Below are 22,426 nucleotides of genomic sequence, written 5' to 3' on the forward strand. Positions count from 1 at the left end.
TTCCCTCTGCTGCCCTTCTCCCATGAAGTGCTGCCTCATATTAGGCCTGGAGCAACGGATCTGGCCATCTATGGGCTGAGACCTCTGAAAGTGTAAGCCCCAAATAAACTTTCCCTGGTCTAAGTCATTCTTGAGGGTATTTTGGTCACAGCAACTCAAAAGCTCACTAAAACAGTGGGAAAGTAAATATGCAAAAGAGGATAGATTTCTCTCGCCCAGCAGAGAAATCTACTACTCAGGGCCCATGAAATGGAGCTGGTGTTATGGTTTAGAGATGAGGTGCCCCCCAAAAGCTTATGTGACAAAATGCAAGAATATTTTGAGATAAAATGATCAGATTATGAGGGGTGTAACCTAACCATTGAATTGATCTACTGATCGGGATTAACTGGGTGGTAACCTACCCAGGCAGGTAGGGTGTGACTGGAGAAGATAGGTCACTGGGTGCATGTCCTTGGAGTTTATATTTTGTCTCTGCTGAATAGGTTCTATCTGCTTCCTCCTTGCCATGTCCTGAGCTGCTTTCTTCTGCAACACTGTTTTGCCCTGATGTTCTGCCTCACCTTGAGCCCAGAGTTCAAGGTGGCCATCTATGCACTGAGCCCTCTGAAACCCTAAGCACCAAATAAACTTTTCCTCTTCTAAATTTTTTTTTTGTCAAGTCTTTCTTTTGGTCATAGTGATGAAAAAGATGAGTAAAGCAGCTGGTTAAGAAATCTATGGAAAGCATCCAATCAGTGCCTGGAGTATGTCAGCAGGGCAGTGATCAAGAGCAGGTGTTAATGAGGAAAGTTCAGTGCAAAATGGGAGAGAACATGAAGTCATGAGCCAAAACTGGACTCCACAGGGACAAATTGGCACGCATATCTGTCTCTCACTGGGCCTTACAGCTACAGAAGGACCCTGTGTCCTCACTACAGAGAACATGTGTGAATAACATAGGATCCAAAAAACACTGGAGGCAGAGACTGGCAGGAGCTAGAGAAGTCCAATAGCTGCCACCCTACACCCAGGTAAAGATGTGTGCAATCTGCCCAGAGCTATAAACCCATCTCTCTAGTACAGTGGCTACAGCTATGCTTCTGCCCTACAAGTCTCATGGAAATTTCTCTGTGGCCAGACCTAATCCAGAACTACTCAGAGAAATGTAGCTCAAGCTTACTAAATTGACAACGTAAAACAGCCACAGAGATCATCACAGAGCAGGAAGAAACCATAGAGATGATATAGTTCAATCCTTTCATTAGACAGATGTGAAAACTGGGGCCACAGAGATGAAGGCCCACCCAATGTCACAGAGCTAGTTACAGGCTTAGAAATTCAATCCCATGTGTTTCCATCTGGGAGGTATCATAGAGAGAATGCTATTTGTACAGTTAAGATACCTGAATTTTTGTCATTAATTAAATTTTGGCTTCAGGGAAAAAAAATCACTCAGTTTCTGGGTTCATGTTTTCTAGTGATTGAATGTTATGTGGACTAGGCCCAACAAATTCAAGTTGCCCATTTAGTAACTAGCGAATAAATGAATAGTCTCTCAATAAGCAACATTTTACAAAAATTTCCCATGACTTAAAGAAAAGAGAATGGAAACCACACTCCTCTGTCTCAGTAATGAGCCATTCTTTAGGTTCTCTTGAAATTTATCCAGGGCTAGAATGGAAAACCTCAGCCCTTTCTCCTTTGCACAAGTCATATCTCCAGTCTTTTCAGCCATGTAGCAATTAGACATTCTATGTTCATCTTGTCACCCCATGGTAGATTCTGTTTCCTGGGTTCTACTTCAGTGTGACCTTTTCAACGTGAGTCAAGTACTTTCTTAGCTAGAAAAACAAAACTCCAAAAAGTGGTGATAGGAAGAAGCTGGAAGAATATCAGACTTCTGGTTATGTATTTCTGTATCTTTGCTCATGAATTTTCAATCAGCATTTAGCAGCAACAGCTCATTTCTGCTTCATGTAGCATCAGCTGGGGTGGCTCAAATGCCTGGAACGGAAACCATCTGAAGGCTACCCTCTTCCAGTTAAGGCTGTTAGCTGGAATTGTTACATATAGATTCTCCATGTGGTCTCCAGTTCCTCGTGGCGTGATGACTATGTACAGGAGACAGCCTCCCAAGAGAAGCAGGCAGAAATTTTATTGAATTATATCATTTTGAAATTGATTTACATCATTTCTTCCATAGTCACAAGGCTCCCAGATTTAAGAGAAAAGGGTTTAGATCCCACCTCTCAATGAGGATGGGATCCCACCTCTCCAGTTCAAGAAAGCTGTGGGAAGAAAAGTACTCAGTACCCGAGATGAGTTTATAAACACAGAGCCTGTCGACTAAATAAATTCTTATCCAACAATACCATGGAGAATGTGTATGTACACACACATATACATACCTAATAAGTACATGGTGAATGAGATTAATTCTTGGATTCAATTTGCTTCTAAGAAAAGAGAACTAGGCCACTCAGTTATTTAAAAATAAAAGTAACTGGGGATATAGCTCAGTTGGTAGAGTGTTTGCTTCACATGCACAAGGCCCTGGGTTCAATCCCCAACACCACAAATTAATAAATAAATAAAATGAAGTGCTTCATTCTCATCATCCATTTTCACTCACAAAAAAATAAACTGGACTGCTGAATTTTGGACAAAAATCATCTCCATGATAACGGAGCCTCATTTGCTAAAGGAAAGGTTTCAATTTCTTGCAACATTTGAAAAATTTAGACATGGATTTTATAGTGTTTAAAAATACAAATAAGAATAGCGTTAACACTAAAGAGCTAATCTGCAAACATACACACACACACATACTCACATATGTTCACACACATACACAGGGAAAGGAGTGTTCTAAAATAAAATGAGTAAATATGTGCTTGTTTAGCTTGGTCTTCTTAGATTTATATTAAGCCAAGTTTTTGCTTTTGATTTTTTTTGTCACAATTAGTTGATTTGAGAAATAATCTGAAACCTGGAGGGGAAAACTTAGCAATCATAAGTACAGAAGTGAGTATAATTATATCTTTGGAAACTACAAGCAGCTCAAGACAGGTGGAAAGTAGGATGTGTCTAAGAAAAAAATAATAAGGCTACAGGTCTTATTATTAAGTTTAAGGCTTTTAATTTTGAAGTATTTCAAACATACAAAAAGTTACAGAACAAATAATATATTTATGCATAGTTAATACCTATTAGCCATTTGCCTTATTTTTCTCAAAGCTTTTTTTTCTACATGAATAAAATATTAACTAATACCTCAAATCCCTATCTTTCTCATCCTTTACCTTCCATCCCTCTCCAGAAAACATTATCCTAAAGTTAGGTGTGGCACTCCTTTGTATGTATCCATATTTAGTTCTGACAAAAGATTAACTGAGTCATGTTCAAATTTGAGAATTTGACCAGACAGAAATTCATGAATTAGACATCTCCAGATTATGGGACGCTTTGGGCTGGACTGAAGGTACATGAGGAGGCTTTTGTAGGGTGAATGTGGATACAGGCAAAGAAAATATTTGATAATTGTTTCTTTTTACTGTTTACGCTCAGTCTGTTTATGTAGGAACTTAGGGGTCTGGCGCTACACCAGCCTAATGTCCTCTCAATTATTTAAATAGTACAATGTATTTCTACACTGTTGTATATTCATGTTTTAAATTTCTTAGAAATGCATTTCTATTATGGAGTACATGACCTTTGGCAACTCTTTTCTATTGTTCAACTTTATGATTCTGAGCTTTAGTCATGGGACATAAACACACCATAAGCAGAGTGGAGATGCACATTTGTTATTACACGGAGTTAATCATTTATTCAGCTAAATTTATAGTTCACCTGGAAAGTGAACTATAAATTTAATGGGCATAGTTTTGGTATTTGTAGAATATATTAATGATATGCTAACAGGGCTGGACACCAGACCCCAACGTGAAAACAGAAGAAAAGAAACATGGTTATTTGCACCCTAGTCTTTCCAACTCTGAAGGCTAGGTGCTTTCTCTTATAATCCGTCCTGTGGGGCAATTAGAGGGGCTGTATGGTCTTTGTTTATTACAGCATGGAATCCATTGCCTGCCCAGAAGGCAGTGCACCTTAGCTGAGGTGGAGTGAGGCGGAGACCTGTGAAGGGATGAAGGAGCCAGATCTATGGACTTCCACGGATTGGAGGTGTGAATCAGTCTTGCTGGTTCCTCATGACCCAGTTACCATGTCTCACCCCACAGGTCTCTCTCACTGGGAACTTTCACACTTGGCAAGCAGGATCTGTACCTCACAAGTTGGGAGAGCTGCAGGTTTAGGTGGATGATATCTGTTGGGTTCTTTCTTATCCTGCTGCATTCATGCCCTATTTCATTCCCTACTAACATGAGAAAGGCTTTATTTGATGCTTTATCAGTTGCACTTTGATAGACTGAGTGATTCTCAAACTTTTTTCTACATTGTTCAAATGAAGGAACTAAAGAGATGTTTATTTTCAGTGTCACCAACTTAATATAGACTAAGCATGAGCATTATGTATATTCCACCTCTTGTCTCTGTGTACCATACCACTCTCTGAATGCTTCAAAGAAACTCCTAACACAGAGAAACTCTGTTTGAAAGAGGATAAACAGACCGTGCGCATGTTTTACTTTTGAGGTGACTTTTTTGGATTCAAAATATCTACCAAATTAAATGGTATATTGACCTTGTGTCACCATCAACTAACAATGTTTTATTTCTATTGCAATTCTGAGTATGTTAGGCTAAAATATAAGCAACTTCACGACAATCAAGTTGCATGGAAGTTTTTTAGGACAATGTTCAAATACTAACAGGTTTGATAAATATATTTATCTAACAAGAGTAGGACAAAGAGCTCTTTGTTTACTGACATACTTTATTGTCATTCTGCTGTGTGCCTCTCGTGTGGCTGTTTTATAGAACATAAAGTCTAGGTATCCTGTTGGATTCCCAGCTCTTATTTATAGCTTGCTGCAAAGTGGCTTATTGTCATTTATTATTTCTTATTTGATTTATATAACATCTTTCCACCAAAGAGCTTGTGGGTTTATTTATATACAGAGTGTGCATACACACACACACACACACACACACATACCGGTACTCTTGAACTTCACTGAATGCTGTGAGCTATATCACTAAATGCATCTGTATGAGGTTTTTCCATTTGCTTTTGTTTGTTCTAAGACCATGTTATAGGAAAGAAATTGCCATATTTTCTTTCACTTTGAGTGCTTATTGTTTGCCTCTAGGTGGATCGGATCATCTTCTGCGTCTTCCTAGAAGTTGATTTCAAAATCTACAAAAAGAAAATGAGCGAGTTTTTCCCTGTAGGTGAGTAAAGCCATTTGTTTCCTTTGAAACTCACAATTGAAGAAGTAGAAGCATTACTTATATTTATATCTCACTTTACATCTTCAGGACTGTTAACAACTGTGATTCCCATATGTCAGCCATCTCTGCAAATGTGTATCATAGCTTCTAAGCACTGAAGGAGATGACAGTAAACCTGGGCTCTAGACCTCTCTGTCTTAGGAAGTCTTTTCATTTCTTAGGTCCCCATTCTTTACATCCAAGTGAGGGTTTGGACCAAATGACTCCACTTGTCCCCATATTGCTTGGTCTGTATTTTCTTCCCCAATGAGTAAGATTTCCAGGCCTCATGACTACATTGATCACATTAAATCCTTTTGTTGGAAATTTTGAGGAACCCATTTATATTTGTAGTAACGATTCAAACTGTTCCTGTATTCCAGCCCTACTCCACCCAGTTTTCTCGTGCCAAATTTCAATGACTACAGTGGCACTTTCTAAGGCAATCTGAGAATGGTAGCCATTCACCTTATTTCACACTCCTTTTTAGAATGTAGGAGAAACGTCGGGTTATTAAAGAACCTTGAGTAATGGATTTACATCCACTGAATGTGCCATTAGTCGTACTGGGATAATTTGAATATTTCTTCCCATTCTCCCTCTACCAGCCTATTAAGGCTGAGGCTTATTTAATGCCTTGTTATTTTTATGGTGTCATTAAAGTCACAGTGCCCAAAGTGCTTTCCTTAGCCACGGTAAGAACTGCCTCCTGGAAATTTCAGGCTACTGTGAGCATTGTTAGTGCCTGCCTTCCAGAAAGCTTTATTTTCCTGAAGTTTCCATCTCATCAGTAAGTAGTTTTTTCACACAATGGGTGACTGTGCTTGGTGGGAGAGAGTGAATAAAAGGGTGTTGGTGCACATTCGCCCTCTTAAGCCGTCTGACAGAACTAAACAAGAAAAAGCATGCCCCACCCACAGATGCTGATCTATCTGTAGGACTCGGGCAATGAAGGGAACCATGGCAGAAAAATGATGATGTTCAACCCCCATGCCAATGCTCTAAGTGGACCCAGTTCTTCTAACTTAAAGTCCTTTCTCCAGTTTTATAATCAAAAGGTGAATCTTCTAAATGTATTTAACTTGGGACTTTAAAGTATTTCCCTAACTGGATCTTAATACAAATTCCTCGAAGATTTTTATGGGATAAGGAACAGGGTTGTGTTTGTAATCTTCATTCTCCTCTTCCTTTGCTTCCTCCTCCTCCTCCCTGTCCTTTCTTCACCTTTCTTCATAGTTTTAGCACCTCAGTGTTTCACAGTGTAAAGCACACGATAACTGTTTAATAAGCAGTTGTTGCAATGAGTTGAATTTAATAAATTCTTCTGGCCCTAATCTGATGGCTTTTTTTTTTCCATTTGGAGTTCTTTTTTTTTCTGTTTCAATCCTTTAGTTCCATCTTTTTCCTTGATTTCCTTTCTAACTACCGTGAGCTGATTGATACGTGCATTTTTAAGTGTTTTCTTAAAAGGAATTGTTCATTATATAAAAAATATGACTTGGTCTCTGACACAAATCATCTCACATCTTGTCAAAATTGCAGCATAATTTTTAAGATTTTATGAATTTTAGATTCCCTCAGATGTTTAAAAATAGTGATGTTCATTTTTGTGTCTTCTAAAACAAAAACATGTTTTCACTTGAACACTTGATTAAAAATGCCACAGTCCGGCTGCAGCAAAATAACTGGGGGGTGACGAGCAACTTGTGTACACTGATACTGCAGGAGTGGGAGCCGTTTATTGTAGGACAGGAGGGGTATATATACATTACACACAGCTTATCTTAATTAACATAAACTAGATACAGCAGTCAACCAATAAGGAATCTCCACACTTAATGGCTCGCTGGCGTTACTTCACAAACCACTCCCTCTGGCAAAATGCCAGGCGCCATCTTGACTTGTTTACAGACCCTAACATTAAAAAAATAATTGTGTAATTATGATCCACTGATGTTGAAACAAACCTATCCATCAGCAGGTATATCTAATGATGCAGAGCCAAAAATCACACTGAGATTCTTAGAAAATAGGGCAGTTTTAGAGGTCTAGAATATATTAATAACTATGCAAATAAATCATTATTTGAAAAATTGCTATGTTAAACAAATCCAAAAACTCATCTCAGTACTTGAGCAAGTGAAATAATAATAAAATCACCCTCAGTTTCACATCAATGCTTCAAAGCACACCATGCTCATGAAATTATTTCCAGTGCTTATTTATAATAGTGAGTACATTTTAAACTAAATGTCAAAATCCTCAAAAATTGTGGTGTATTTCTGCAATATTGAGGCATCAGCCATTTGTAAATGCCAAATATATGATACAAAATAAAATTGATGGCGAATAGAATATATGATTGCTAATACATATGATATACATGGCCTGCCCTTAATGTGAATTAAGTGGTTATTTTATAACCACTCCATTTTCTATTGGAATGAATTTTTCCTGGCTTACTATATATTTCCCTAAACTGGCATTCAGAGTGTCTCTTGCTAGTGCTCATAACCCTTCCTAACGCAAAATAATAATAGTTCTGAAAACAAGTCATTTTTATATGAATCGGCACCTTTTTGTTTGGGAGTTCTTTAATCCCATGTTTGTGATTGTATCATAATTGAGAATCTACAACAAAATGTATGAGAAAACAATAAAAGTTAAAGTAGAAGAGATCATGCTGAAGATATGACACAGGTGTAACTACTCCTCTAGGAACAATTGCTGACATTTATGGGCTCTTTCCTATTAGCCAGACACCCCATTCATTTCTTTACATGGGCTAATCAATTCATCTTCTCATCAGTTCTTCTAAGAACTCTAAGAACACAATACAGATTAACCCTGTATTGTGATTTCTATTGTTATGGTTTCTTTTTAATGTGTTCTTAAGGACACTTGTGTAGGATACCCCTGACTGGGGAGAAAGTTAGTTTCAGATGGATGTATTGGGTGAGACATCATGAGGAAGTGAAACCAAAATGCATGATACAGAATAAATTTATTACTTACAGGTCCAGAGAGGTTAGGGGTGCTGTCAGGAGGCTAATGGAAGTTTGTAGGCAGCAAGGAGCTCCACTAACAAGGGGAGTAGGGAGAGACAGACAGTCCGTGGGACTGTGCCTTCATTAGGGTCCATAAGGGTTATCCCTCAGGCTTTGACACAGGGCTTTGTGGATTGGCTAGTTTAAAGAAAATGTTCATGAAAAGGTAACTTATTTACATGACTTTGGTGTTGGCCATTAGATTTGATCATGGGCAGCATTGGTGGAATATGTTGGGTTTTTAGGTCAGTGAAATGAAGAGTGAATATGTCCTATCACAACCACCCACACAGGGAGTGGAGGTTTTAACTAGGCCAAAGATGATGGGGTATAACTGGGTTTCAAACAACTATGACAGGCTTGAAAATGCATGCCAAGGCAGTTACTGCATTGTACAATCATTGTACAGCCCTACTTTTTAGATATGTTGGAATATGAGGCATACTTGAGGAAAGTGTGGCATACAGCTACCAACCAGCAGAACTATATTTTAAAATTGAGAATGACATCTGTCATTGTACAAGTGATAATAGGTTCATTTTCTCAGAGCATCATCAGAGAAGGCTGAGGTCAAGCTCCAGGATGTCTTTGGAGGGAGCACTAAGAAAGTCCTGTCCCTGATTTCATCTGCTGCCCATTATTTTTCAAAGTGGCCATGCTCCTCTTTCTTCCAACTCCTATAAATGTCCTCGTGGAAACTTTTCTCATGCGAATCACGTTGGTATCTTATCATGGATCTCAAAATAAAATTCTATCTAAATCATCCAGGCAGCATGGCAGGTGAGCAGGTGAGGGATAATGGAGTAAGCAAAAAGACCTTATAGCATGACCACAGGAGAAAATAGAAAATTGCCTACATTAGTTTTCCTAGTTCTGCTAAAACAAAGTCCCATAAAGCGAGTGCTTTAAACAACAGTAAAACATTTTCTCACAAATTCTGGAGGCTGGAAGTTCAAGATCAAGGTATGGGCAAGATTAGTTTCTTCTTAGGCTTGTAGATACCTGTCTTTTCTCTTGGTCTTGCCTCTGAGTTGCCTGTGATCTAATGTCCTCCCTCTTCTTATAGGAACACCAGTCAGATGGAATGAAGACCCTCTCTAATGACCTTATTTAAATTTCATTGCCTTTTTAAAGGCCCTGTCTCTTAAATAGTCACTTTATGAGGGACCAGGGGTTAGGATTTCAACATATGAATCTTGCAGGGTGAGGGCACGACTCAGCCCATAACAGTGCCCACCATGGAAATGCGGTGGGAACCTCAAAGGAAAGAAATCAGCAATGATTTTTTTTGCAACAGTTTTATGTCTTGCCGTGGGGTGAAGCACATTTGACTTTTTCCTTCCAGATGTATTATTTGGAAGTAGAGCGTGGCAGCTTTATGGAATTATCATACACTTTGGTTGCAAATAATTTATAGTTACAGTGCACCATTACATGGCCTAAAGCAAATAGTATTTCTGTGATTCAACTCGGAAGTCTCTTTGTTCTTTATATAAAAGGTTCGTATTTTTCAGTGTGCAGAATTGTGTGTAGTTTTTATTAAATGTAAGGGGGGTAAAAGTCCTTATCTGAAATATGGAAGTCAATTTTTTCTTAAATCCTAATAGAGAACTTGAGGATATTAATTTTTCTCATAATAACAAATAATAACTTGACAGTTTTGTAACAATATCAAAGAATCCTGATGTTGGAAGCTTGGAGAGAGCCCTTTTGGCCCTTCCTTTAAGGGAAATCCTGCATTTGTTCACTGCAGTGGTTTCCAATTATGAATGACTTTGCCTTTAGGGAACATTTTAAGACATATCTGTTTTTCATAAATATGGTAGAGAAAAGGCTACTGGTTTGTGGTTGGTAGGAGCCAGGAATGTTAATATACAATTCTACAGTGCATAAGACAGCTCCCCATAATAGAGAATTGCTGGGAGCCATTAGCCAAGTAGGTATGACAATTTCCTTGCCAGCGTACCCCATGTTGCAGTGACATTGAATGTAGGTGACCTTGCTCAAGGACCAGAGCGGATTAGGGTGTTCCCGGTTTAGGATAATTGGGTTTAGGGCGTTCCCAGTTTAGGTTCCAGGTTTAAGGTTTAAGATTATTCCTGCTGGGAATAGGGCGTATCCTGCTGCCTGAGTTCCCCTTGAGTTCTCACGGGATTCAGACAGTATATTTTTGGGAGACAGAAGCCCAGTGGAGGTGGATTTGGGCAGAGAACGTGGATTTCCCTAGAACGTGATTGTAGATGGCTGGTGTGAGTTCGGGAATAAAGAGTTGCTGTTTGAATCTACAAGCTGTGTGGTGGCTCGTGATTGTGTGCCCAGCCAGACTGTGGCATTTGTGCCCAGCCAGACTGCGGCAGAGAATTATCTATCCATAAATGTCATAGTAAAGAGATAGAAAAACTCTGTCTACTGTAACCACCATTCTCTTACCATTGAGGTCACTGAAACTGTCTTTGCATTTAGACTGGATTTATTTCAAAGGGTTTCCCTACTGGTGCCTTACCCAAATTTCTTTGAATAGTTGGATTTGGAACCTATGCATTGACAATACCGTTCTTATACCAGAAGAAGTCAAGCATTGTGCCAAACAGTTAAAACACAATATTAGCAAGTAATCAGGTATCACATTGCCATGGTCATAGCATCCAGAAATTCAGAGGAAAATACACATGAGGAACAGTTTGGTTGAGGCAAGTTTCACAAAAAGCATGGCATTTGTAGTAATCTTTAAAAGATGAATGGGAACAGAAAAGTGATGCTGATTGTTATATAAACGACACAGAGGAAGAAGGACAGTTTGTATTAGAGAAATTGTGAAATAAAGTAGGATGCTTATTTCCAATTTGTGCGTCTCGGAGTAGTTTGATGCTCCTCCTCTTCTAATAAGCAGTCAGAACTACGAGCAATTTTTGGAGTGAAAGAGAAACATGATAGATCCTATACACATAGTGTCTATTGTATGCCTAAGGATGGTTTCACCTAAGATTGTTCAACTTTACAATAGTTGCAAAGTGTTAAGCTTTTAATAGAAACTATACTTCAAAATTTGAATTTTGATCCTTTCTCTGGCCAGAGATACACAGTATGATGTTTTCTCATGAGGCTGGGCAGTAGCAGTGAGCCATAAGTCTCAGACAGTCATGTGATGATGAAGGGACCCAACAGATACTCTACAGCAGACCGTAGATGGTTTGGGATGTTCACTAGGCTCAGTGTATTAAGGGTTTTTGGGGATTGAGATATTTTGAACTCACAATAGGTTTATCAGGATGCAACCCATCGTAAGTCGAGAAGTCTCTGTATTTAAGAAGGATTATTTCAGTCCATTAATTAAAGACAGGCCTTCAAACAACAACCCTATGTAATAGAATCTTCATGTGCCTTCATGGGGATGAAAGGTCGTGAACAGAGACTGAAGAAAAAAAGCTAAGTTGTCCAAAGTCACATAGTTGGTGAAGAATGGCATCAAAGCTTTTCAACTGTGCAATTCCTCTTCCTATAATGGTCCAGAAAACATGGATAATCATGCAAAGCACCTTATCTGTCACAAAAATCCCATATTCCTTTCACAGTTATGTGCTAGAGCTCCTGTCACACTAGTGTTCCTCCAGTTATATAATGCCCTCCCATGTGCTCCCCCTCCTCTGCTCACTTCCTCCTTCCTCACCAGTTTTCTAAGAACAATGATGAAACACAGGGTGTGGAGGGCCCCAGAGATTTTCTTTCTTCTTGCCAAGTCAGTTGCTGTTTGAAGACAGCAGCTTGAGGCACTGTTGATGACAGGGTGAGGAATTTCTCAGAAATATAATCAATGACTAGTGAAGAGTTTGACAGTCAAAAGAATCTATGGGGAAAGGGAATACGCTGCCAGGTTTGCCATTGCAAGATGTAGCTTCTAATCCTGTCACAACCCCAGAATTTGTGGCTTTGTGCATTTTGTTTTTCTATGCTTCAGTCTTGTCATGGGAAAACATAGTCATGGGCCAATTCCAAATCTAATGAATAAGAATGTAAATGAATATTCAGGTAGGTACCTAGACCATGCATAATAAATTTTAAAATATCTACATTTATTTCTTTTAAAAAAATTTAAAGTAGGCAACTTAACTTTTGCGATCAGTGTAAAAAAACCCATAACTTCTTATTACCAAAGTAATGTTGGTATATAGTAAAAATCAGATGAGCAAAAAGAAAAAAAATGCAGACCATTTCCTGTCCTATAATTCAGAGATGAATTATATTTTATTGTTTATCCTTCTGGTCCTTAAAAATTAAAAACGCAAACAATCAGAAATTCATTCTCATAACTTGCTTTTGTCATTGAACACAAATCATGAACATTTTCTTTTCGAGTCATTATATATTCTTCCATAACATATAATTTTAATGGACCCAATGCTTCCCCCAAAACATACTTTATTAAACTTTGGAATCTTTTTTTTTTTTTTTTTGCGAATGATCCTGTATTTGTTTATAAGCAACATTTTAAAAAAAACATCTTGATAAATAAATATTGGTATCATTCGTATTTGTCAATACTTTCTGAAAGGTGGAATTTCTTTTCAGATGCCTACAAAATCCAGATGTTTTTGCTAGTAATTGTCAAATTGGTCACTCTGTTTGGAGCACTGCCTGCAAATGCTGGGATTTCTATTCACTCCTAGCAACCTGAGCTTACATTCCCATGAACAGCAGATAAGACCTTGGTTTTCTCCTGCTCTTCTCAATGGGTCACATTCTCATAATGTTATCACTTTTACACATGAAGTAAAGTAATTAATGGATAACCATGTACAGTTCTTTGGCTGCTAATTTGGTCTATCCATTCCAGTTACTTAATATATCCACAAATTTCTTATTTGAAATTACTAATTATATCATTTATATACTTTTCTTGATTATTTCATCTTTGACTTACAAGATGTCTTTAAAGGTCCTTAAACCTATCAAATATGTGTTACCAATAATTTATCTGTTCATTATTTGTCTTTGTCATATTTTTATTTTATAACCAACAAAGAAAAGAATAGACACATGAAAGAAAAGTGTAAGGAAAGAATTAGAATTGAGAAAGAAAAGGAGAAAGGAAAGAAGCAAGGAAAAAGTAATGGAAGAAAAAAGAAGAAGAAAATTTTCTCTCTCTCATTAGTTCATCAGAGTTATATATAGTAGTTGGGTGCATTCTTACAAAATCACACATGAATGGAATTTTATTTATTCCATTTCAGTTCCCAGTCCCTTCTCCTCCCTTTCCTCCTCCCTCCCCCTACTCTCCTTCCTCTACTCCACTGGTCTTTTCACTCACTTATTTCTGATTGGTGCTTATAGATGCACATTAATGTGGAATTCACTGTGGTATGTTTATACATGTACACTGTGTAATTTTGTTAAATTTATTATGTGTTTCTTCCCTTTTTCCATCCCTCCTCTTTCTTGATCTCCTTCTTCTACTCCACTGATCTTCCTTTTATTTTAATGATATCTGATTTCACCACCACCACTCTTTCCTTATTTTGGTCTAGTTTTCACATATGAGAGAAAACATATGACCCTTAATTTTCTAAGTCTGGCTTACTTCACTTCCCATGATGTTCTCTAATTCCATCCCTTTACTGGCAAATGCCATAAAGTCATTCTTCTTTATGGATGAGTAAAACTCCATGATGTATATCTAACACTTTTTTTTTCATTCATTCATCAATTAATGGGCATCTGGGCTGGTTTCACAACTTGACTTTTGTAAATTGTGCTGCTATAATCATTGAAGTGGTTGTGTCACTATAGTATGCTAATTTTATTTCTTTTGCATAAAAACTGTGGAGTGGTGTACTGGGTCATATGGTGGTTCCATTCTTAGTTTTTTAAGGAATCTCCATACTGCTTTCCATTATTGGTTATGCTAAGTTGCAGTCCCTCCAACAATGTGTAAGTGTACTACTTCCCCACGTCCTCATAAACATTTATTATTATTCATATTCTTTACACCATTCTGATTGGAGTGAGATGAAATCTTAGAGTAGTTTTGATTTGCATTTCCCTGCTAGAAATGCTGAACTTTTTTTTCATATATTTGTTGGCCATTTGTGTTAATGAAAAAAATCCTAAAGTAGTGAAGTAAAAACCAAAAAAGTCAAAATGAACTTAAGATTAAGCCTATAGACTTGATTCCAGAGGAAACCATTTTATTTCTAAATAGAATTGTTCTGTGGGCTGGGTGTGTAGCTCAGTGGCAGAGCACTTGAGTAGCATATGCAAGGTCCTGGTTTTTATCCCCAGCACCACAAATAGATAAAAGATGACCTTGGACATCCTTCACGGGATATCATCGTATTTAAAATAAACAAATAACAAATAGAATTGTCCTTACTTTCTACTCCTCAGACATTTTTATGAAAAGCCATTTGCTTCCTAATTTTACCAGGGGAGACAATCAAAAAAGTTTCCCCCAAAAAGTTTCTTCATCCTAATACCCAGAACCTTGATTATGTTATATTGCAAAGAGAAAATCAACTTGCAAGTGGAATTGAGGTTTCAGTCAGCTAACTTTATGTTAGGGAGGTTATCCTGAGTTTTCTGGATGAGGTCAATATAGTCACTAGGGTCCTTAAAATTGGAAGAGGGGGACAGAAGAGAAGAATCAGAAGGAGATGTGATTTTGAAAGAATGTTCAGAGGGATGCAACAGAGTTAGTTTTGAAGACCATGGAAGAGGATCATGAGCTAAGGAATATGGGTGTTCTCTAGAAGCCAGGCAAATGAATAAACAGATTTTCTTCCAGAGCTTCCAGGAAAAAAAAAAAGAATGCAACCCTACCTGCAGGTTGATTTTTGCTCCCTTGAGGGACTTGTGACTGATAGAACTGAAGATAATAGGTTTGTGTAATTTTAAGCCCTAAATTGGAAATTTACTGCAGATATGATTTTTTAAAAACACACCAATAATCTTTGAATAAGTAACATTCACATACACATATACAAACACTGCTTACCCAGTCTGAATTGCACTTTTTTTCCTCTAAATGCCATATTCAGTGCATATAAAAACTACACAGATTGAAAGAACTCAGAATTTTCTTCTATTATGAATACTTACAGGGACATGACACATTTGTGCACATTTAATGTGCAGATCACATTGCTTTAGAATTCTACAAGCCATGCTCTCTGTAATGTGACATAAATGAGCTTACTGCCTACTTAGGAAATGGGTGCTAACCATTTCCACTTGATGGGCCTCAAAAGCTACAAACACATTTGCCTTCAATGAAAATCCAGTGAAGTGTTGCTGTAACCAAGCAACCTGGATGTAGGAACAAGCAGCAGGCACAGACAGAAAGCAATCTGTCCCTTCAACAGGGTTGAGTGTGCAGTGAGTGTAGCAAATGCTGATAAACAGCAGAACAAATAAAGACCTGGGAACACAAGCCTTGACTAAGTAGAGTTTGATCTCATTAGAAAAGTCCTAGCAAAAAAAGACAGGACTGAATGCTACTTGGAGAAGGGAGTATACTGTAGGCATCTTAACAGAGATTCTGGCAGGGTGCTTTTGAAAGACCCTTCAAACATCCTGGGTAGACTAATTTCTGTTCTTTAGTTGAAAACATTGAGGCACAAATTCAGGGAGACAGTTCCTTTTGAGGAACAGTATATGAATGAATAATCCCTGATAAGGCTAAGAAGTATAGATAAACAGAGGAGCTGAAAATCCTGCAACCTATATTCCGCTTGATAGACAGCCCTACTCTCAAGCACATGGCTTTGAAGGGTTGTCTTTCTCACTCTCTATTCATTCTGTGATCCACAGCAATCACATGATTATCCCTATACTTCTACTGCAACTGTCCTTGTTGAGGTTATTAGAACCTCTTGGATGGGTTGAGCATGGTTACCAAAGCCAGCACATATTTGATTTTATCCTATGACTTCACAGGACCCTTTGAAGTCCTTCTCATGCCTGAGTGAGCAGCAGTTATCTTGATGAATGCCCTGTCATCTGCTTTTCCAGACATTTGTCTGTGGCTGACCCAGTCCGATCTGGTACACTCACCTGCACACAAGTCACCTCCACTGAAGACCCTCAAACATCTTCAACACAGCCCATCCAAAAAGCAAATTCAAAATCTGTCCCAATCTTCCCAATTTTCCTCTTCTTGAATCCCACATCTCAGTAATTGGTACCATGGTGTACCCAGTGGGAAAAACTGCAAGCAGCAGGGCCATGCAGTTTTCTAAGAAGTGCTTTTGATTAATTAATTTATAAATTAATGAGATCTGAGTACTCAATGAGACATATTTGCTTTTATCTGTTTATTTATTTATTTTTAAATTTTTTCAAACTGGGATGTAGTTCAGTGATAGAACACTTGCCTAGCATGCATTAGGCCCCGAGTTTATCCTCAACACCATAAAAAAGAAAAATTTAAAAATAAATAAATTAATTAAATTTTCTCCTACTTCTATCAATTATCTTACAGAAACTATATTTAGCCATTTGTTAGATTCAGTGGCTCCAGGTATTCAACTTAATGACAAAAGCCAGACTGGTAAAGATGTTCCCTTATCAGTCTATCTTTGCCTAGTTTCTGCTTTCAAGACAAGTAAGCCATGAGGATTTCCAACATCTTTTTACTATAAGGAAGTCCTGAAAAGCATTTCTATTGCTAATAATATTTTCTTTCTCTGCAAACAAAAAATTTTTCCTAGGATCCATTGGTAATGAAATATCAAAAAGATAAGGAATGCACAAAGAGGCATGTGGTAAGAAATTAAGCTTCAAGGCAGAGGACTTATGAACAGATGAAATAAAAAGCCACAACAGGATGATGGAATTGCTCACCATGCAGACTAGCTCCTGTGTGTGAGCATCCCTAATTTTTTTTTTTTTTATAGAGAGAGAGAGAGAGAGAGAGAGAGAGAGAATTTTTTAATTTTTATTTCTTAGTTTTCGGTGGACACAACATCTTTATTTTATTTTTATGTGGTGCTGAGGATCGAACCCAGCACCCCACCATGCCAGGCAAGCACACTACTGCTTGAGCCACATCCCTAGCCCCCCTAAAATTTTTACAACGAAAATTAGAGATCAATTTTAGGTGTCTGCTCTTTTGTTCCCTTAGGGGTAGAAAGAATGCTTTAGTAGCTCATGATGGTAATTTTCCCCTTCATAACACCTTTATTTTTCCATGCTGTCACAGACTTTCTTGAAGTTAGTATTCATCCAAGAACTATGATAGACAATCTAAGATTCCTGACTACAGACTATGATACCATCCATCCAGCTGTAAGACAGCAGGGTGATCTTAAAACACAGAAGAAAACATGCAGTATCTTTGTGAAGAGCATAATTGTTTCTCAAACCCACCTTGGGCACCCTTTACATTAACACGAGTTACTTCAGCCTTGATGTTCCTAAAAATGAACATCTACTTTTTTGAAAGATCATCATCCAGTGCAGCAATATCAGTACTTTGCACCAGTGGCTCTGAAGCTTCCCTGTGCATGAACACCAGCTGGAGGGCTGGTTAAAATATAGATTTCTAGGTCTCTCCCCCAGAGCTTCTGATTCAATAAATCTTAAGTTCCACCTGAGAATTTGCATTTCTAACAAGTTTTCAGATGACAATGATGCTTTTGACCCAGAAACTATATTTTTGAGAACTTCTGCTTTTAGAATAACATTTTTTAGAGTTTTGTATGGGTGTGCATTTTTGTTTTTTCTACTTTCTCAAAACACTATTAGTAGGAGGACCCAGAGGAAAGAAGTAGACATATTTGAAGTCACTCCAAAACCCATGGGATGCTTCATTAAACAAACAAAAAACCTGTGGACTTTATTATCGAAAAATGAAGTGCTTCTCCGAAGGCAGGTATAATGATTACAACAAAAATAATTCTTATTAACTTTGTCTCCCATAAGAGTTGAAATAGACAGTCTAGACTTCAAAATAGCTAACCATTTTCTTATAAAATGGCCTCTGAAGTATCTGAAGCTAGCTGTTACCAAGAATTGGTTATTCATGAGAAACTGTTGGTTTGCACATACATTTTTTTATCAAAATAAGAACTTCAGTCATATTTGTGTGTTTTGTGAAGAACTCAACAGGGTAATCTGACACAGAGTGATGCGGTGAATAAAAACAGCATCCATTATGAAATTAGCATCAAAGAAGCCCCTTAAAAGGAAATGGAGTTTTACCCTCTGTGTGGTCTACTCCCGGGAAGAGAGGGGGGATTTTCTGGATTGGCATTTCTGAATGCACAGAACAATACCATCTGATGGATTGCTCTCTGTTTTGAAATGGTATTTGTATCGCCTTGGCTAAAAACCTTTTATTTCATTTTTGTCCTCTAACAAAGAAGTATGATGCTTGAAGAACTGTTTAAAAGGGCAGCATCTCTGTGCCCACGCTCCATCAGTCTCCTAACTACTTCCAAATTTTGAATGGCATGGCTCCCCATTTCCATGGGCTATCATTTCTTTTTCTTGTTTTTTTTTTCTTTTTTAAACACACTGTCTTTTTTGGTGCCTAGTTTTCTTAGAGAGAAAGTTAAAAAAAACTCAGTAGAAATCTGCAGCTTAAATATAACTCAAGCAAGCACATTATATAGAATAATGTTGAGCTGTTGTGGATTTTATTAATATGTAATGGCACATTAGGTGCTTTCCAGACCAAAAGTATTTTCTGCTTGATTTAAATACAAATAATACCAAAATATTGGGTATGTATTTTATAATTTCTTAGTAAATTCCTCTCATGAAAAAAAAAAATCTTTCAAAGCATGGTGTTACTCTTCACTTCCTTAAGTTGATTAATCATTCTAATTTTCAGAATAAAGTTTATATCCTTTAACTGGGTGTGTGTGAATCAGTAATTTCCAGAAAAGTAGAAAACAGGACCAATAAGATATATATATATATATATATATATATATATATATATAGAGAGAGAGAGAGAGAGAGAGAGAGAGACGTGTATATCTGTATATATATATATGTGTATATATATATATATATATATATATATATATTTAGACATATGTGTACATCTGTGTATATATATATATATATTTAGACATGTGTACATCTGTACACATAATACATATTTACATATATGTATATATGGTGTATGATACATACATAATGTGTATATTGGAGGTATGTATTATAAAGAACGACTCTAGGATTATGGAGTCTCACAAGTCTCATGATCTTCAGTCTGCAAGGTGGAGACCCAGGAGAACTAAGGGTGTAGCTCCATTCTGAATCCAAAGGTCTAAGAACCAGTAGAGCCAAAGAGGTACTTCTATTCTGAATCCTTATAGGCTTGAGACCCAGAAAGAGCCAATGTTTCGATTTGATTCCAGGGTCAGGAAAAAACAGACATACAAGAATGAAAGCAGTCTAGCTTGAGGGTTTCCTTTTACTTTATGTTCTATCCAGGTCTTCATCTGATTGTTTGATGCTTGCCAACATTGGGAAGGCAATCCGCATTATTCTGTCTACCTATTTAATGTTAATCTCCTCCAGAAACAACCTCAACCACACACCAAAATACTGTGTGAGCACCTTATAGTGCTCATAAAATTAATCATCATACCTGGTATAGAAGGATTGGCATTCAGAAATGCCAATCCTTAGTCAGAAACTATCACTTCAGCTGTACTTTCTCATACAATCCCTCTCTTTAGCCATTCAGAGCTAGTTGTATTTCCTTCAAAGCATCTTGACTGTCCACATCCAGGCCTTTGGACAGATGTTTTCTTTTATGCTTGAGTGTGATAACCCTGTCTTGATTTGAGGGTCCCAAGAAGAAAATTCTGAAACAAGGATTCAAATGGAAGTATTTTATTTCAAAGGGAATCTCAGGAAACACCAGTAGGGGAATGTGGAAGTGGGACCAGGAAGGAAATGAGAGCAATAGTTTACATCACAAACCAATTACCACTGCACATCTGGGGCTCAAGTCCAATGGGGAGAAGGGAGTTAAGGGAGATAGTATGGAACAAGCTTGGGATGTTTTTCAATGAACTTGAGAAGCAAAGGAGCTGGGGTACTGATATGCAAATCCTGTCATTCATTTGTGAATGCTGAGCCCTGCAGGGTATTCATTTCCCTAATATTTCTTGAGTGGGCTCTAGCAACCAGAGGAAGCTCTCAAGCAGAAGACCCAGGAGCAGGAGGCTGGAAGTCAGGCTGTTATGCACTAAAGTATCAAGGAACAAGGGGACGTAGACAGGGGACCTACATTTTCTGGGCATATACTGCAGCCTTTCTTTTCTTCTAGCTAACTTGACCTCAATCATTAAGACACAGATGAAACCTCACCTCTTCTGGAAAAGCCTTTATAGATTTTTGTCTCTGTTTTAACTGCTTCTTGTCTGTTTCCCAATAGAACTTCTGCTTTTCTCCATCAGAGACTCTGTTTCATCTGTTTCTTCCAGTTCTGACTATTGTTTTACTTTTCTTTACCACCCACTTTATGAGGGTAGGGATTATTAACCTGTATTTTCAAGGCCCAGCACAGTTCTTACACACAGTAGAGCCCAATAAGTGATTAAATATCAAAAATAGTAATAATGACACCATAGTGGCAATAATCAGCATCTACTGAATGCTCATTCTGTGTAAGCACTTTACACATGTCAGCAACTCTAAGAAGTCAGTACTTCTATCATCCCTATTTTTCAGATGAAGAAACTGAGGTGTATACTATTGTATGCTATTTGCCCAAGATTGCACAGCTATACATGATTGGACCATTCAGTAAAAATTATAAATAAAATGAATGACATTAGATACCAAGGACTTATATTTATAAGGCGTGTTCTCTATCTCCATAGAACTTATGATCTAGAGAAGAGCATGTGGAAGACAGATATATTAACCAAGAAGTAGACCATGGGGTTTATAGTTATTATAGCTAATTTTAAGTGCTTAATAATGTTTAAATAACTGTCCTAGTGTTTTACATGACATTACCTTATAGCAATTCTAAGTAGAAGGCATTGTTATTATCCCACTTCACAGATGATGAACCTGATATCAGGAAAATTAGGTAATTTCTCCAAGATTGCATGCCAAGTGAATGGGTAGTTTGAGAACAATATGCAGACCTAAGCCCAAATATCCTTAACATTCATACTCAGAAGGCAATAAAAATAAGGCAAAACAAAAAGAACACTATTCATTCAGATTTGGATTAAACAGATGCTGTAGAAAGCTTTGTAGACTTCTTCTCTGATTTATCTGTGTCTTGTCTGTTTCCAAGTACAAACTCTGCTTAATTCCATCAGAGACTTTAAGCTTGACCTTGAAGGATGCGGATAAATAAAAGTGGAGAAGGGCATTCCCAGCAAGAGTAAGGCAGGCTTAGGAAGCTAAGCCTCAACACAGGAGAATGCTAAGATTTGGGTACATTTTGTCTTCTAAAGGTCTGTGTGCTGGAAGCTTGGTCCCAGTGTAATGGTATAGAGGTGATGGGGACTTGGATAATTAGATCATGGAGGCACCACCCTAGGAAGAGTGTAATGGTATAGAGGTGATGGGGACTTGGATAATTAGATCATGGAGGCACTACCATAGGGAGGGAGTAATGTAGTTCTCTTAGGACTTGGTTAGCTTTCATGAGATTGGCTTGTTATAGGAGAGAGACCCTGGTCCCTCCCCATTCTTTTTATGTTACTCTCACCACATGAGGTCTTCCACATGCACTGCTCTTGCATGAGCTTCCACAAGGATGCCCTCTGCCATGTTATGATGCAGCCAGAGGCCTTTACTGGAGGATGAAGAGATATACTTTTAGCCTATAAAACTGTGAGCTAAATAAATCCCTGTTATTCATAAAGAACCCAGCTTTAAGCATTTTGTTGTAGCATCAAAAAAGGGACTAAGACAGGTACCTTGAGAGAACAGGGCAAACCAACTCCTAAGGACTCACTTCCTAATGCCATATCCTTGGGGGTTAGGATTTCAGTACAGGAATTGTGGGGTTATAGATGTTAGAC

At 37.7% G+C, this 22,426-nt stretch overlaps 1 protein-coding gene across 5 annotated transcripts in view; it reads left to right on the top strand.

The window, feature by feature from the left end:
- Macrod2 (mono-ADP ribosylhydrolase 2) overlaps nt 1–22,426 on the top strand; it is a 1,954,610-nt gene that overhangs the window by 1,745,358 nt on the left and 186,826 nt on the right. For all 5 annotated transcript variants that reach the window (XM_048811891.1, XM_048811888.1, XM_048811890.1 and 2 more), the window contains one exon: nt 5,256–5,337. In XM_048811891.1, the coding sequence (XP_048667848.1) occupies nt 5,256–5,337 (82 nt within the window). The remainder of the gene's footprint in view (nt 1–5,255; nt 5,338–22,426) is intronic.

The sequence above is a fragment of the Marmota marmota genome, unplaced genomic scaffold (genome assembly GCF_001458135.2).
Source record: "Marmota marmota marmota unplaced genomic scaffold, marMar, whole genome shotgun sequence".
Lineage (NCBI taxonomy): Eukaryota > Metazoa > Chordata > Mammalia > Rodentia > Sciuridae > Marmota > Marmota marmota.